The sequence below is a fragment of the Ranitomeya variabilis genome, chromosome 4, assembly GCF_051348905.1.
Source record: "Ranitomeya variabilis isolate aRanVar5 chromosome 4, aRanVar5.hap1, whole genome shotgun sequence".
Lineage (NCBI taxonomy): Eukaryota > Metazoa > Chordata > Amphibia > Anura > Dendrobatidae > Ranitomeya > Ranitomeya variabilis.
The window spans coordinates 265,881,473-265,897,575 of NC_135235.1; the positions used below are offsets into that span (position 1 = coordinate 265,881,473).

Genomic DNA, 16,103 nt, shown 5'->3' on the forward strand with positions numbered 1-16,103 from the left:
TAGCTGTAGGCCGGGGGTCCTGTGTACGGGGGAGTGGGGCGGTATAGCTGTGGAGTCCTGTGTACGGGGAGTGGGGCGGTATAGCGGTAGGCTGGGGGTCCTGTGTACGGGGGAGTGGGGTGGTATACCTGTGGGCTGGGGGTCCTGTGTACGGGGGAGTGGGGCGGTATAGCTGTGGGGTCCTGTGTACGGGGAGTGGGGCGGTATAGCGGTAGGCTGGGGGTCCTGTGTACGGGGGAGTGGGGTGGTATACCTGTGGGCTGGGGGTCCTGTGTACGGGGGAGTGGGGCGGTATAGCTGTGGGGTCCTGTGTACGGGGGAGTGGGGCAGTATAGCTGTGGGGTCCTGTGTACGGGGGAGTGGGGCGGTATAGCTGTGGGGTCCTGTGTACGGGGGAGTGGGGCGGTATAGCTGTGGGCTAGGGGTCCTGTGTACGGGGGAGTGGGGCGGTATAGCTGTGGGGTCCTGTGTACGGGGAGTGGGGCGGTATAGCGGTGGGCTGGGGGTCCTGTGTACGGGAGAGTGAGGCGGTATAGCTGTGGGGTCCTGTGTACGGGGAGTGGGGCGGTATAGCGGTGGGCTGGGGGTCCTGTATACGGGGGAGTGGGGTGGTATAGCTGTGGGGTCCTGTGTACGGGGAGTGGGGCGGTATAGCGGTGGGCTGGGGGTCCTGTGTACGGGGGAGTGGGGTGGTATAGCTGTAGGCCGGGGGTCCTGTGTACGGGGGAGTGGGGCGGTATAGCTGTGGAGTCCTGTGTACGGGGAGTGGGGCGGTATAGCGGTAGGCTGGGGGTCCTGTGTACGGGGGAGTGGGGTGGTATACCTGTGGGCTGGGGGTCCTGTGTACGGGGGAGTGGGGCGGTATAGCTGTGGGGTCCTGTGTACGGGGGAGTGGGGCAGTATAGCTGTGGGGTCCTGTGTACGGGGGAGTGGGGCGGTATAGCTGTGGGGTCCTGTGTACGGGGGAGTGGGGCGGTATAGCTGTGGGCTGGGGGTCCTGTGTATGGGGGAGTGGGGCGGTATAGCTGTGGGGTCCTCTGTATGGGGGAGTGGGGCGGTATAGCTGTGGGGTCCTGTGTACGGGGAGTGGGGCGGTATAGCGGTGGGCTGGGGGTCCTGTGTATGGGGGAGTGGGGTGGTATAGCTGTGGGCTGGGGGTCCTGTGTACGGGGGAGTGGGGCGGTATAGCTGTGGGGTCCTGTGTACGGGGAGTGGGGCGGTATAGCGGTGGGCTGGGGGTCCTGTGTACGGGGGAGTGGGGTGGTATAGCGGTGGGCTGGGGGTCCTGTGTACGGGGAAGTGGGGCGGTATAGCTGTGGGCCCTGTGTACGGGGGAGTGGGGCGGTATAGCGGTGGGCTGGGGGTCCTGTGTACGGGGGAGTGAGGCGGTATAGCTGTGGGGTGCTGTGTACGGGGGAGTGGGGCGGTATAGCGGTGGGCTGGGGATCCTGTGTACGGGGGAGTGGGGCGGTATAGCTGTGGGCCCTGTGTACGGGGGAGTGGGGCGGTATAGCAGTGGGCTGGGGGTCCTTTGTACGGGGGAGTGGGGCGGTATAGCTGTGGGGTCCTGTGTACGGGGGAGTGGGGCGGTATAGCTGTGGGGTCCTGTGTATGGGGGAGTGGGGCGGTATAGCGGTGGGGTCTTGTGTACGGGGGAGTGGGGCAGTATCGCTATGGGGTCCTGTGTACGGGGGAGTGGGGCAGTATAGCTGTGGGGTCCTGTGTACGGGGGAGTGGGGCAGTATAGCTGTGGGGTCCTGTGTACGGGGGAGTGGGGCAGTATAGCTGTGGGGTCCTGTGTACGGGGGAGTGGGATGGTATAGCTGTGGGCTGGGGGTCCTGTGTACGGAGGAGTGGGGCAGTATAGCTGTGGGGTCCTGTGTACGGAGGAGTGGGGCAGTATAGCTGTGGGGTCCTGTATACGGGGGAGTGGGGCGGTATAGCTGTGGGCCCTGTGTACGGGGGAGTGGGGCGGTATAGCGGTGGGCTGGGGGTCCTGTGTACGGGGGAGTGGGGCGGTATAGCTGTGGGTCCTGTGTATGGGGGAGTGGGGCGGTATAGCGGTGGGGTCTTGTGTACGGGGGAGTGGGGCAGTATCGCTATGGGGTCCTGTGTACGGGGGAGTGGGGCAGTATAGCTGTGGGGTCCTGTGTACGGGGGAGTGGGGCAGTATAGCTGTGGGGTCCTGTGTACGGAGGAGTGGGGCAGTATAGCTGTGGGGTCCTGTATACGGGGGAGTGGGGCGGTATAGCTGTGGGCCCTGTGTACGGGGGAGTGGGGCGGTATAGCGGTGGGCTGGGGGTCCTGTGTACGGGGGAGTGGGGCGGTATAGCTGTGGGCCCTGTGTACGGGGGAGTGGGGCGGTATAGCGGTGGGCTGGGGGTCCTGTGTACGGGGAGTGGGGCGGTGGGCTGGGGGTCCTGTGTACGGGGAGTGCGGTGGTATAGCTGTGGGGTCCTGTGTACGGGGAGTGGGGCGGTGGGCTGGGGGTCCTGTGTACGGGGAGTGGGGTGGTATAGCTGTGGGCTGGGGGTCCTGTGTATGGGGGAGTGGGGCGGTATAGCTGTGGGGTCCTGTGTACGGGGGAGTGGGGCAGTATAGCTGTGGGGTCCTATGTACGGGGAGTGGGGTGGTATAGCTGTGGGCTGGGGGTCCTGTGTACGGGGGAGTGGGGCGGTATAGCTGTGGGGTCCTGTGTACGGGGGAGTGGGGCAGTATAGCTGTGGGGTCCTGTGTACGGGGGAGTGGGGCCGTATAGCTGTGGGGTCCTGTGTACGGGGAGTGGGGCGGTATAGCTGTGGGGTCCTGTGTACGGGGAGTGGGGCGGTATAGCTGTGGGGTCCTGTGTACGGGGAGTGGGGCGGTGGGCTGGGGGTCCTGTGTACGGGGAGTGGGGTGGTATAGCTGTGGGGTCCTGTGTACGGGGAGTGGGGCGGTGGGCTGGGGGTCCTGTGTACGGGGGAGTAGGGTGGTATAGCTGTGGGCTGGGGGTCCTGTGTATGGGGGAGTGGGGTGGTATAGCTGTGGGCTGGGGGTCCTGTGTACGGGGGAGTGGGGCAGTATAGCTGTGGCATCCTGTGTACGGGGGAGTGGGGCAGTATTGCTGTGGGGTCCTGTGTACAGGGGAGTGGGGCAGTATAGCTGAGGGGTCCTGTGTATGGGGCAATGGGGTGGTATAGCTGTGGGGTCCTGTGTACGGGGGAGTGGGGCGGTATAGCTGTGGGCCCTGTGTACGGGGGAGTGGGGCGGTATAGCAGTGGGCTGGGGGTCCTGTGTACGGGGGAGTGGGGCGGTATAGCTGTGGGGTCCTGTGTACGGGGGAGTGGGGCAGTATAGCTGTGGGGTCCTGTGTATGGGGGAGTGGGGCGGTATAGCGGTGGGGTCTTGTGTACGGGGGAGTGGGGCAGTATCGCTATGGGGTCCTGTGTACGGGGGAGTGGGGCAGTATAGCTGTGGGGTCCTGTGTACGGGGGAGTGGGGCAGTATAGCTGTGGGGTCATGTGTACGGGGGAGTGGGGCAGTATAGCTGTGGGGTCCTGTGTACGGGGGAGTGGGATGGTATAGCTGTGGGCTGGGGGTCCTGTGTACGGAGGAGTGGGGCAGTATAGCTGTGGGGTCCTGTGTACGGAGGAGTGGGGCAGTATAGCTGTGGGGTCCTGTATACGGGGGAGTGGGGCGGTATAGCTGTGGGCCCTGTGTACGGGGGAGTGGGGCGGTATAGCGGTGGGCTGGGGGTCCTGTGTACGGGGGAGTGGGGCGGTATAGCTGTGGGTCCTGTGTATGGGGGAGTGGGGCGGTATAGCGGTGGGGTCTTGTGTACGGGGGAGTGGGGCAGTATCGCTATGGGGTCCTGTGTACGGGGGAGTGGGGCAGTATAGCTGTGGGGTCCTGTGTACGGGGGAGTGGGGCAGTATAGCTGTGGGGTCCTGTGTACGGAGGAGTGGGGCAGTATAGCTGTGGGGTCCTGTATACGGGGGAGTGGGGCGGTATAGCTGTGGGCCCTGTGTACGGAGGAGTGGGGCGGTATAGCGGTGGGCTGGGGGTCCTGTGTACGGGGGAGTGGGGCGGTATAGCTGTGGGCCCTGTGTACGGGGGAGTGGGGCGGTATAGCGGTGGGCTGGGGGTCCTGTGTACGGGGGAGTGGGGCGGTATAGCTGTGGGCTGGCGGTCCTGTGTACGGGGGAGTGGGGCGGTATAGCTGTGGGCCCTGTGTACGGGGGGAGTGGGGCGGTATAGCAGTGGGCTGGGGGTCCTGTGTACGGGGGAGTGGGGCGGTATAGCTGTGGCGTCCTGTGTACGGGGGAGTGGGGCGGTATAGCGGTGTGGTCCTGTGTACGGGCAGTGGGGCGGTGGGCTGTGGGTCCTGTGTACGGGGAGTGCGGTGGTATAGCTGTGGGGTCCTGTGTACGGGGAGTGGGGCGGTGGGCTGGGGGTCCTGTGTACAGGGAGTGGGGTGGTATAGCTGTGGGCTGGAGGTCCTGTGTATGGGGGAGTGGGGCAGTATAGCTGTGGGGTCCTGTGTACGGGGGAGTGGGGCAGTATAGCTGCGGGGTCCTGTGTACGGGGGAGTGGGGTGGTATAGCTGTGGGCCCTGTGTACGGGGGAGTGGGGCGGTATAGCGGTGGGCTGGGGGTCCTGTGTATGGGGGAGTGGGGCGGTATAGCTGTGGGCTGGCGGTCCTGTGTACGGGGGAGTGGGGCGGTATAGCTGTGGGCCCTGTGTACGGGGGGAGTGGGGCGGTATAGCAGTGGGCTGGGGGTCCTGTGTACGGGGGAGGGGGGCGGTATAGCTGTGGCGTCCTGTGTACGGGGGGAGTGGGGCGGTATAGCGGTGGGGTCCTGTGTACGGGGGAGTGGGGCGGTGGGCTGGGGGTCCTGTGTACGGGGAGTGCGGTGGTATAGCTGTGGGGTCCTGTGTACGGGGAGTGGGGCGGTGGGCTGGGGGTCCTGTGTACGGGGAGTGGGGTGGTATAGCTGTGGGCTGGGGGTCCTGTGTACGGGGGAGTGGGGCGGTATAGCTGTGGGGTCCTGTGTACGGGGGAGTGGGGCGGTACAGCTGTGGGCTGAGCAATTGACTGGCCGATGGTTATCTAATGTGAATAGAGAGGCGGCTGTGGCCCCCAATGAGGGTGTTGTCATGTCGGACGCTGTTCAGACCAGGTCGTTCGACAGACAGCAGTAATTCCGCTTTTGTCCACTATGTGCTCATTGGCGTCGGCTGGATTTTATCTAGCTGGTCCGGGGTTAATTTACCTGGTGCTCGGATTGGAAGCTGGGCCAAGCCCATTGCCTTCAAATAGTTCTCCTGATCATTGGGCGTCGCCGATTATAGCTTCTGTCTAGTGCGTGGTTATCTCGGTCTGGAGTGGAGAGCTGGTTGTTGGAGATTCGTTGCTGGTGGTGTATTTCCCTTTGTCTTATTTGCTCCTTCCTATATTTGTATTTGTTTTGCCCTTTGCATTCATAGTGTATTCCTGAGTGACTGCGGCGTGGTGCTTACTTTTCCGTTATCCTTGTCTGTGCTAACTGTGGGTATTGGAGTGTGGTCTTCACTGGGTGGTGGGAGGTAGTTTCAGCCTAGGGTTGAAACAGGAGATAGGGCGAGGGTGGAGGCCCAGACATGCACACCATCAGTGTAAACTCTGGGAGAGGGTCAGTCAGGATTTCCCTAGTCTGAGGGAAATCGCAGGGGCCCGGGTTATTAGCTCTTTCCTGCCTAGGTCTCCCGTGACAGGTGTGCCTGGTGCCAGTGATGGTTTTGTACTGGTAGCCAGTTGTATTGCTGTATATCTGTGGTGTAGTAGTTACACGGGTGTATTGGGGCGATCTGTTTTCTATGTATACACTTACATTTCCTTTTATCTCTGCACTAGGGACGCCGCGGGGACGTGTTTGGTCCCGGGTATATTTTTGCCTTTAGTTCCTCGGACCTCCCTTTCTTTTGTGGGTCGTTACATCTGGCGGATTTCCAGTTGCAGTCACTCATCACATTATAGGAACGAGCTGATCAGGAGATCTGCAGATAATCGCCGGCCACACGATTTGGCAGCTTTATGTGACATTTGTTCATTACGCTATTTCCGAATATCACTAAATTGAGAAATCATTTAAAGGGATACACCGGGAGCCTTGGCTTTGTCTGGGCCGGTAGATATTTAGCGTTCCTCATACCCTCGTAGTCGTACTGAACCCATATGCCCCCGCGCTGTGCATTTCATTCACCGTCCTCCTGTAGGGGAGCAGATGGGGGGAGCGCGGCCCCTCCAGCCGACTGCTAAATTCATGTGCTGCACTTCTCCGGAGCGAACACAGCGGCTGCTGCTCCTCTTCTGGATGACTGAACGTCTGAATCAACGATTTTCACTGTGAAAACAGACAAACAGGCTGCACATTGTCTTATTTCTCATGCATTGTCCTTGCTGCATGAATCAACAGCCTCTTTAAAGGGAAGCTATAATCAGAAAATAATTTTTCATGTTACATTTATTTATTTTTAATTTGGCATTGTTGTTTTTTTTTAAAGATCACAATCATAAAAAAAACTTAATCAACTTGCAATTTTCACATTGGCCACTGAGAATCTTTTAGATTCTAACTTCCAGTCCTTTCTGGAAGAGTTTTCAGCAGTTTCCTTATCAACAAAGATAAGATTACAATGATAGGTAACTGATAACCCCTCTATATACAGTAGATAACACAGGGTCCACCATTCACAATAGGTGATGTCACAGCTCACCTCCTCCTGTACAATGACTGATAACACCTCTATATATAGTAGATAACACAGGATCCACCATTCACAATAGGTGATGTCACAGCTCACCTCCTCCTCCCGTACAATGACTGATAACACCTCTATATATAGTAGATAACACAGGATCCACCAGTCACAGTAGCTGATCTCACAGCTCACCTCCTGTACAATGACTGATAACACCTCTATATACAGTAGATAATACAGGATCCACCATTCACAATAGACGATGTCACAACTCACCTCCTCCTCCTGTACAATGACTGATAACACCTCTATATACAGTAGATTACACAGGATCACCCATTCACAATAGATGAAGTCACAGCTCACCTCCGCCTCCAGTACAATGACCGATAACACCTCTATGTACAGTAGATAACACAGGATCCACCATTCACAATAGACGATGTCACAACTCACCTCCTCCTCCTGTACAATGACTGATAACAACACCTCTATATACGGTAGATAACACAGGATCCACCATTCACAATAGACGATGTCACAGCTCACCTCCGCCTCCAGTACAATGACTGATAACAACACCTCTATATACGGTAGATAACACAGGATCCACCATTCGCAATAGACGATGTCACAGCACACCTCCTCCTCCCTGTGACATCTGCGTACACTTAGACTCTTTAATACAAAAGATAGGGTCAGAGTCTATTCATTGCTACTTTTTTATGATACTTCCCTTTAATTACCGGTTATACTTGCCAGCTCTCCTGTGAGGCTCCTGGACAATGGAGCGACAAGGAGTAGATGATAAATCGCCTGGGCCCTCTGACACCACACAAAACTCATTGGAAACCAGCCATTGTAAACGTTTTATTTTTTGGGGAGATAAGCTGCTGCCAGCCGTCTGTGCTGCCGCTTATCCACAGGGCAGAACCTCTTGCAGACTTTGGAGCTGGTAATTTTGGATCAATTGTTGAAATCCTTGTAATAAAACGTATTTGAAGAAGAAAAAGAAGTTGTCCTTGTCATAAATTAACCCTGTAGTGGACCGTCGGCTTCCAGATATCGGAGGGTTGATGATTTGCTTTCCTGCATTGCTGTCAGTTTACAGCTCATGGAACAGTCATGTGCATCATTGAACCCGATGACAAGCGTGGCCAGCAGTGATGTAGCCGCTCTGCCGCTTGCTAAGGGTCACCTGGGGCCTATAAATGGCGGGATACCCTTCATTAGCCAGGGCGGAGAGCAGAATATGGCACACCCGGCCATGTAATCACACACTTTCCCTGTAGATGATCGTCAGTGATCTATGAAGCCAAACTTGTGGCAATTAGCTAATCGTCAGGCTAGCCAGGGGTAGCCTAGAAGAAACCATCCCTTTAAGGTGGAGGATTGTCAAAACCTATTGCTATATTTTTTCTTACTAAAGTGTCTGCAGGTTACTTGCTGCTGGTTAGTGTTTGCCAAAATAATAAGCATACCCAACAGGATGCATGGTGGCAGTGCACTTTCCTACCCCCGCTGTCTTTTGGTTGAGATCCCCGCTGATCTAAGTTGTGACCTATTATCCGGTAGTCAGAGTGCAGTACAAACAGGACATGGGATCAGTTTGCAAGATTTGTGTGGTCACTTTTTCCATGTGATCGCCCCTCTTTATACACTGTGAGAAGTAGGCTGGCACATACTACTGCACTCTATCACCTAATAGACCCCCTAGATACCAGAGCGTATACGATAAGACCCCATTAACTGAGTTTTTATCTAATGTTTTGCCAATATGGTGGCAAAATATCCAAAAGAACCTCTCGCAGAACATTCATTGTTTTGGGCATGCATATTTGCACCCTCCCTTGGCACTACCAGTACTTGGCCGCTCTGAATAGCTAACAAACACGTGCAGAAAAGCTATTGAATATCATCCTCCACCCCGGTAAATGGTTGGATCTCGTTGCTTGGAGCTGATTGAGTTGCGTGGCTTGTTGGAGGAAGCCATGCCAGTTTCCCATGGCACCACACAGCGGGGAGGTTTTGTGCAGTGAAGCATTCTTGCTTGTTGACAAGTTTTCCCTGGGGAATGTCAAGTTTATCCACAAGATGGAAAATACAGTGTCCTTGAAGCATGTCGTCTTACATAAAGAGGTCCTGGAAAGTGAATGCGTTATTAGGCAAACCGAGCATGATCGTGTATGAGGGAAGTCAGGAGAGATAGCTGTCGGCCGACGCATCTATGAAGTGAAACCGCCATATCACCAATCCAGATTAGCATTCAGCAGTGCTCATCCAAAGACATGCAAGAGCCAAATTATATGACTTCACAACTAGCTCCAGGTCAGATTGGTCCATCAGGTCGGTACCACCAGGACGTTATAGTAGAAATAGCTCTCAACTTTGCAAAATTAAAAAAGTATAACTGAGACACCAAAATAGGACCTTCTTCCACCTCCAAAACTGGACCTTCCTCCATCTCCAAAACTGGACCTTCCTCCATCTCCTAAACTGGACCTTCCTCTATCTCCAAAACTTGACCTTCCTCCATCTCCAAACCCGGACCTTCCTCCATCTCCAAACCCAGACCTTCCTCCATCTTCAAACCCTGACCTTCCTCCATCTCCAAACCTGTACCTCCCTCCATCTCCAAACCTGTACCTTCCTCCATCTCCAAACCTGGACCTTCCTCCATCTCCAAACCTGGACCTTCATCCATCTCCAAACCTGGACCTCCCTCCATCTCCAAACCTGGACCTTCCTCCATCTTCAAACCTGGACCTATCTCATCTCCAAACCTGGACCATCCTCCATCTCCAAACCTAGACCTTCCTCCATCTCAAAACCCGGACCTTCCTCCATCTCCAAACCCGTACCTTCTTCATCTCCAAACTTGGACCTTCCTTCATCTCCAAACCTGGACGTTCCTCCATCTCCAAACCTGGACCTTCCTCCATCTCCAAACCTGGACCTTCCTTCATCCCCTACAGCTTTACGCTCATACAGTACGAAGGTCTCTTTTTCATCGATTTTTGTATCAACGAGGAAGACTGTTAATAGATGGGGGTCAGATTTACTTTAAGAGAAGTCACTTCTGTGACTACTGGGGAAAGAGGAAGGCACTGCTTTCATGAATGGGGGAAAGGGGAGGCAATGATGTTGCAACTGGGAGAGGGGGAAGAGGAAGCGCTGTTTTGATAATTGCTATGGCTGCTAGCAAAAAAGGGAGTCACTGCTAAAGGAAGCAGGAAGCTTAGTTGTGACTATTGAGGGAAAGAAATGAAAGGCATTATCCTCTTGGATGACTGTTCAGAATAAGATGCTGTTCATGTGCACGAGGAGAAGGAGCTTGCCTATTTCTGGTCATTATACAGTTTGTATTTTTTCAACAATTTTACCCTCTGTGAGCTCTATTGTTAATTTTCGATGGGTAAAAGAAATAAATTTTGGTGTCACACATACACAGCACACACAGACGGGAGGAATTTGTGCTCTCCTGTCTCTACATGGCACATGCTCATAAGCAGCAGCATGGAGAACATTATACAGGTGCAACTGTGAGTCCAACATCGGATTGAAATAATCACTTCCTAGCAAGTAGCGTCAGCATGGATTACATTATACAGAAGTGCTGAGCAGTGTAGCTGCCCATCCTACATTGCAGAGAAATCACTTCCTAGCAAGAAGCATCAGCATGGAGGACACTATACAGCAGTGCTGAGCAGTTTACTGGTGAATCCTACATTGGAGTGAAACAAGCACTTCCTAGCAAGTAGCATCAACATGGAGGACATTATACAGTACTACTGAGCAATGTAGCTGTGAATCCAACATTGGTGTGAATTAAACATTTACTAGAAGGTAGCAGCAGCATGGAGGACATTATAGAGCACTACTGAGCAGTGTAGCCGTGAATCCAGTATTGTAGTGAATTAAACATTTACTAGAAAGTAGCTGCAGCAAGGAGGCCATTATATAGCAGTGATGAACAGTCTTGCTGTGAATCACGCATTAAAGTGAAATAAACACTTACTAGAAATACTAGAAATTAGCAGCAGTGTAAATGTTAATCCTGTACTGGAATGAAATAAACACTTAGTAGAAAATAGCAGCAGCACGGAGGACATTATACCGCAGCATTGAGCAGTGTAGCTGTGATCCAGTTCTGAGAGGAGATAAACACTTACTGGAAAGCAGCAACACACTCTATGTTTCTCTGCCTCCCTCTATCACTCTGCTCCCCGCACCATAGACCTCTGTAGGTAGCTGTAATGCGATCTCTCAGTGAGGCGGCAGTCCACCTTATTTTGGCCAAGATAGACTGCAGCTGTTTTTCAGAGTAAATGATGATAAGTTCAGGAAGAGGAAAAAAGTGGCTCCTAAGTGGAGAAAAAAAGGCATATATTTCTGATATGATATATTACTAATGTCCTTATATTTGCTTGTACTATTGATTTAAGCAAATACCAGCGACCGTTTCACTGCGGGATCAGAAAGGCTCTTTTATTGATGGTTTGCATAGAGCCTACGCTCAACCTCCGCCATCTCCGTGCCCGCTACACAAAGTGGCTTCAAGGTCAGAAGACCCCGATGGTGGATTTCATCCTGGTGACCTCCCAGTGCCGCTCATCTCTCCCAGACTCCTGCTATCTTCTTCCTTGCCATTGCTGGGACTCCGAGCGGTTACTGGGAAGGTCGCAGGCATCCTGCTGTATTGATTTTCCCTTTGCTTTGTATTTGTTATCTTGAGTAATTGTTGCATGGCAGCTCGATATCTGAAATGGAGCCAAAGCCTGGAGAGCAGCCCGGGGTAACGAGAGGCCGGTAAACAATGTCTGCAGTGTGACGGGCACAGATGGGCCATTCTTCCCCAGGAGCTGGGCCGCCGACCCTCTTGTCCCATGTTTACACAGGCTCAGCTGCAGCCATGGCAGAGGCTGTGTGTTAGTGTTGGCATATGCTGGCCGGCTGGCGCTTTAGTCATGCCATGGCTGCTGTCATTTGCAAGTAAAATCTGTTGCTATTTTGGGCAGTTTTCCCAGCAAAGTTAATATTAGCATTCGGTATCTGTAGGACGTGCCATCACTTATCATGGGGGTCCGTCCCCCAGTAATGTATAGAATGAAGCTTTGGCAACACTGCTTGGGATGTGTGGGGGGTCTTGAAGGTCACTGTACCCCCTATTTAGTGAATATCCTAAGACGGGAATACTCCTGTAATGCATGCAAATGCGTGTGCATGCGATCAGTGGCCATTGATTGGCTGCAGCGGTCACATGTTTGTACAACAGCTTGATCGTTGTAGAGCCTGCTTTGGTTGCAAACAATCACTGGGTGATTAGCTGCAGCAGTCACAAATATGTCGCAGCTGAAAGAGGAGACACAGAGGGACCCAGGCAGGGGGAGAGGGGAAGCATTGGGCATCACGTGGGACTCACCATATATATATGGAATTTTAGGCTGGGGCTACATGGCGACATGTGACAGCAATTGTCAGACAATTGGTGCTTCAAAACAAACAATTGTGTAACATGTTACTGTGGAAAAAACCCCAGAAAAGTCATGAAGTCCATAGCAAGTGAGTCGCTTACGGCCTGAAAGAGAAAATGTAAAACATTTTTCTAGAACTATATGGAGACTTTTGTCACTGTGTACCATTACAACATCACATGAGTCATAGGCCCTCCTGGTGAGGTGGATGTTCTAAGCCGTCAATCAGGGGGAACAGCAGGGATCGGAGGTAATGATGCAGTGGAAAAGGATACCACGTGGATTGGCAAGGATCATAGCAGTAGGCAATACAGAACAGCAGAAAGGCAAGTGAAGTTGGAAGCACTGGATTCTGCTGGAGAGCAGTTACATACAGGGATAACAAGTATATGCGGTCCAGAACTTACAGTATAGGTATGGTTAATAGCAGAGATATATATGCAATCAGGTACTTGCAGCAGGGATATGGTTAACAGCATAAATGTATATTTTATCAGGTACTTGCAGCAGGTATATGGTTAACAGTACAGACATATATGCAGTCAGGTACTTGCAGCAGGGATATGGTTAACAGCAGAGATGTATATGTTATCAGATACTTGCAGCAGGGATATGGTTAACAGCAGAGACGTATTTATCAGGTACTTGCAGCAGGTATATGGTTAACAATAGAGACATATATGCAATCAGGTACTTGCAGCAGGGATATTGTTAACAGCAGAGATGTACCGTATTTTTCGGACTATAAGACGCACCGGACTATAAGGCGCACCCAGGTTTTAGAGGTGGAAAATAGGGGAAAAAATATTTGAAGCAAAAAATGTGGTAAAATATTTAATAACATACTATTATATGTGGTGTTATTATATATAATAGTATGTTATTATGTTGGAAGCTGCGGGACCAGTGTGGTGTCTGTGAAGTACTATATGAAGACGCTGGAGGGTGAGTATAAAAATGGGGGCACAGGGCTTATATTGAAAGCACCACTCCAGCACTGCAAAATAACACTGGAGTGCTGCTTTAAAATCCCATGAGAGAACTATAACTCCCAGCATGTCCTGCAGATCCTATGACATGCTGGGAGTTATAGTTCACTAAAGGAGTGGCAGAGTGCTTTATTGTGTTTTGGAAAGACTAACCTCTTAATTGTGGCAGCCAGCCTGTAGTGACGTAAAAGCATCCAATGACTGCACACACAGAGCCCTCCCTCTTGTTGCCTTTCCACAGCACAGGTAATGGAATCCTGCAGATTCTAGTGTTGGAGTCTGAAGGACCTGTGATGATGTCAAGAAGAGGGAGAACTCTGTGCTGCCAGGTGATGCTCCAGCCCGCCCACTTCTGACATCATCACAGGTCCTCCTTGTGCACACTGCACAGCACTCAGCTCCAGCCCAGGAAGGTACCAGCATCTCCTCCCCCGGACCCTGCTGCTGCTGCCTCCTCCTCCCCCGGACACACGGATCTCCCCAGCTGCTGCAGGAATCAGAGCTGGGGAATCCATGTGTGTGCTGCTTAAGTGCAGTATTCATTTGCTGCTCCTGGCTCACCGCTCAGCTGATAGGTGGGCGGGGAGTAGCTAATGAATATTCACTGCACTTAATCATCGGGACCACATGGTTTCCCCAGCGCTGATTCCTGGCAGTGGGGACATTTTTCTACCTCCTGAAGTGGGATAACAGTGCGATCCCACTGGCTGCTGCCCCCCTCCCCACATGCTACATCCCTACCATAAGACGCACCCACACTTTCCTCCCAAATTTGGAGGAAAAAAAGTGCGTCTTATGGTCAGAAAAATATGGTATATGTTATCAGGTACTTGCAGCAGGGATATGGTAAACAGCAGAGAGGTATATGTTATCAGGTACTTGCAGCAGGTATAGGGTTAACAATAGCGACATATATGCAATCAGATACTTGCAGCAGGGATATTGTTAACAACAGAGACATACAATTGCATGTAAATGTTTGGGCACCCCTGGTCAAAATTACTGTTAATTGAGAACAGTTAAGCAAGTATACGATGAAATCATCTCGAAAAGGCCTAAAGTTTAAAAAAAAGCAGAGCTAAGTCCGTCAGTGGAGCTGGGACGGGTGAGTAACACATCTAATGGGTAATGTTAGCTTCAAGGAGTGGATATAATACACTTTGAGATATCAGAATGACTGGCTTTTAGCAAGAAGCTCAGATCCCCTTCTTCTGTAGCTATGATGTGGGTTTTTTTTTTTTTTTTTTAAATAAAGTGTAACATGGAGGGATAGATGTATTGATGCATCACCCCCAGACAAGGCGGTGTGGATATTCCCTGCCTGATATATCCCTGTGTGTACAATGAATTTCTTCTGCCCTCACTTTCCTGTTATTCTGATCCACGTTCATTGTCATGTAGATGTCAGACATCCGACTGACTCAGCATCTACCGGATAATCAGCACACTGGTCCGACCTCGCTGAGGCTGAGGATTTACCCTGCCAGATCAATCGCTGCAGGTCCTTGATCCGTGACCTCAATGCATATGTTGTGACCTGCGGTTTATAGAAATATTGCACTTGAGAACCTGAATGTATTAACCGTCAGTGTCCCGTGCACACACACAGCATACAGCACGCAAACAGTTAACCCACTGCATTAACCCAGTGCACAGGAGCCATTTTCTTAGGGACCTGAGCTTGTATTAGTCCTGTCCTTTTAACAGATGAGAAAGTTCTAGTTTAAATCCTTCCCAACATCCACCATACAGATACATGAATTAGTGTTGTCGCCCACCTACTCCCCCCCCCAAAAAAAGCATAAAAAATGTTACTGAAAATATCTGCTCAAAAATTGAGATGCTGTGCGGTTTGGAAATCCTTCAGAACAGCAAAATCTGCACCAAACGATGGAGGGTTTTGGTGCAGAAATGCTGTGGATTTACAACACATTGCAAAAATTGAAAATCTGTAGGATAAATTAATGCTTTAGATGTCAGATCAACCATTCCCTTTCATTTTACCCTGAGGATTTTCTCTGTAGCGTGTAACTCCTCATCCACAACCAATTTTGGCAAAATGACTGTTCAACCTCAGTGAGGTTCAGACCCGCACCAGTCCCAGCAAGCAAGTTCCGGTCCCCGTCCCATAATAGGGGCAGTACAAGTGTGCCATTTCTAGCATTACAGTGCGTGTTGTGTACAGTATTATGCAGTCGTGTGGTATATCAGATCCTATATTTATTCTCTATATCGGATTTTTATGTCTTACAGCAACAGCTGCAGGCTTATGTCGCCTGGGTGAACTCTCAGCTGAAAAAGAAGGCAGGAGTTAACCCCGTCCAGGATCTGCGGCTGGACCTGCGAGATGGGGTGGTGTTGTCTCATCTGATAGAAATAGTCGGTGAGTGCAAATTATTTGGGATTATATTTGTCACATATAGGGGTCTCTCTAGAAACTATCCATGGACCTTCCATTTAACACACGGCAGACAAAAAAAAGGGTAAAGCGAAACTCCGGAGTTGTGGTGCGTTACACACTCTCACTACCACCACATCTAATACGTACCAATGGGGGATTCATTCACCACCACCTTATAGATCCTCATCTCCCCCAACATCATTTTGACCCCATACACACTATAAAGGGAACCTGACGGTAAATTCAGGCTGCCCAATGAATCAGTCTGGCTGCGTTATTGCCGACATGTATGGTTTATTCTTAAGCACTGCAGCGTTTCAGAGGAAACGTAAGCCGGAAAACCCTATTAGTGCATTATATCTTATGGGGGGCTGTTCAGGACCCTCATTTCTTGGCCAAATAGCGTCCCTGGAGGACCAGTCCTGCATTACACAATCTATTGATGTGAGTGGACGCTGTGTCATTCTTTCTGTCCCCTTGGAATAAGATTTTGGGCCCAGTGTATAGAATCGGATCGAT

The 16,103-nt window shown here is 51.8% G+C and overlaps 1 protein-coding gene across 3 annotated transcripts in view; it reads left to right on the forward strand.

The window, feature by feature from the left end:
• The window catches only part of DIXDC1 (DIX domain containing 1), a 93,614-nt gene that overhangs the window by 33,825 nt on the left and 43,686 nt on the right, over nt 1–16,103 (forward strand). For all 3 annotated transcript variants that reach the window (XM_077249759.1, XM_077249758.1, XM_077249756.1), the window contains one exon: nt 15,437–15,566. In XM_077249759.1, the coding sequence (XP_077105874.1) occupies nt 15,437–15,566 (130 nt within the window). The remainder of the gene's footprint in view (nt 1–15,436; nt 15,567–16,103) is intronic.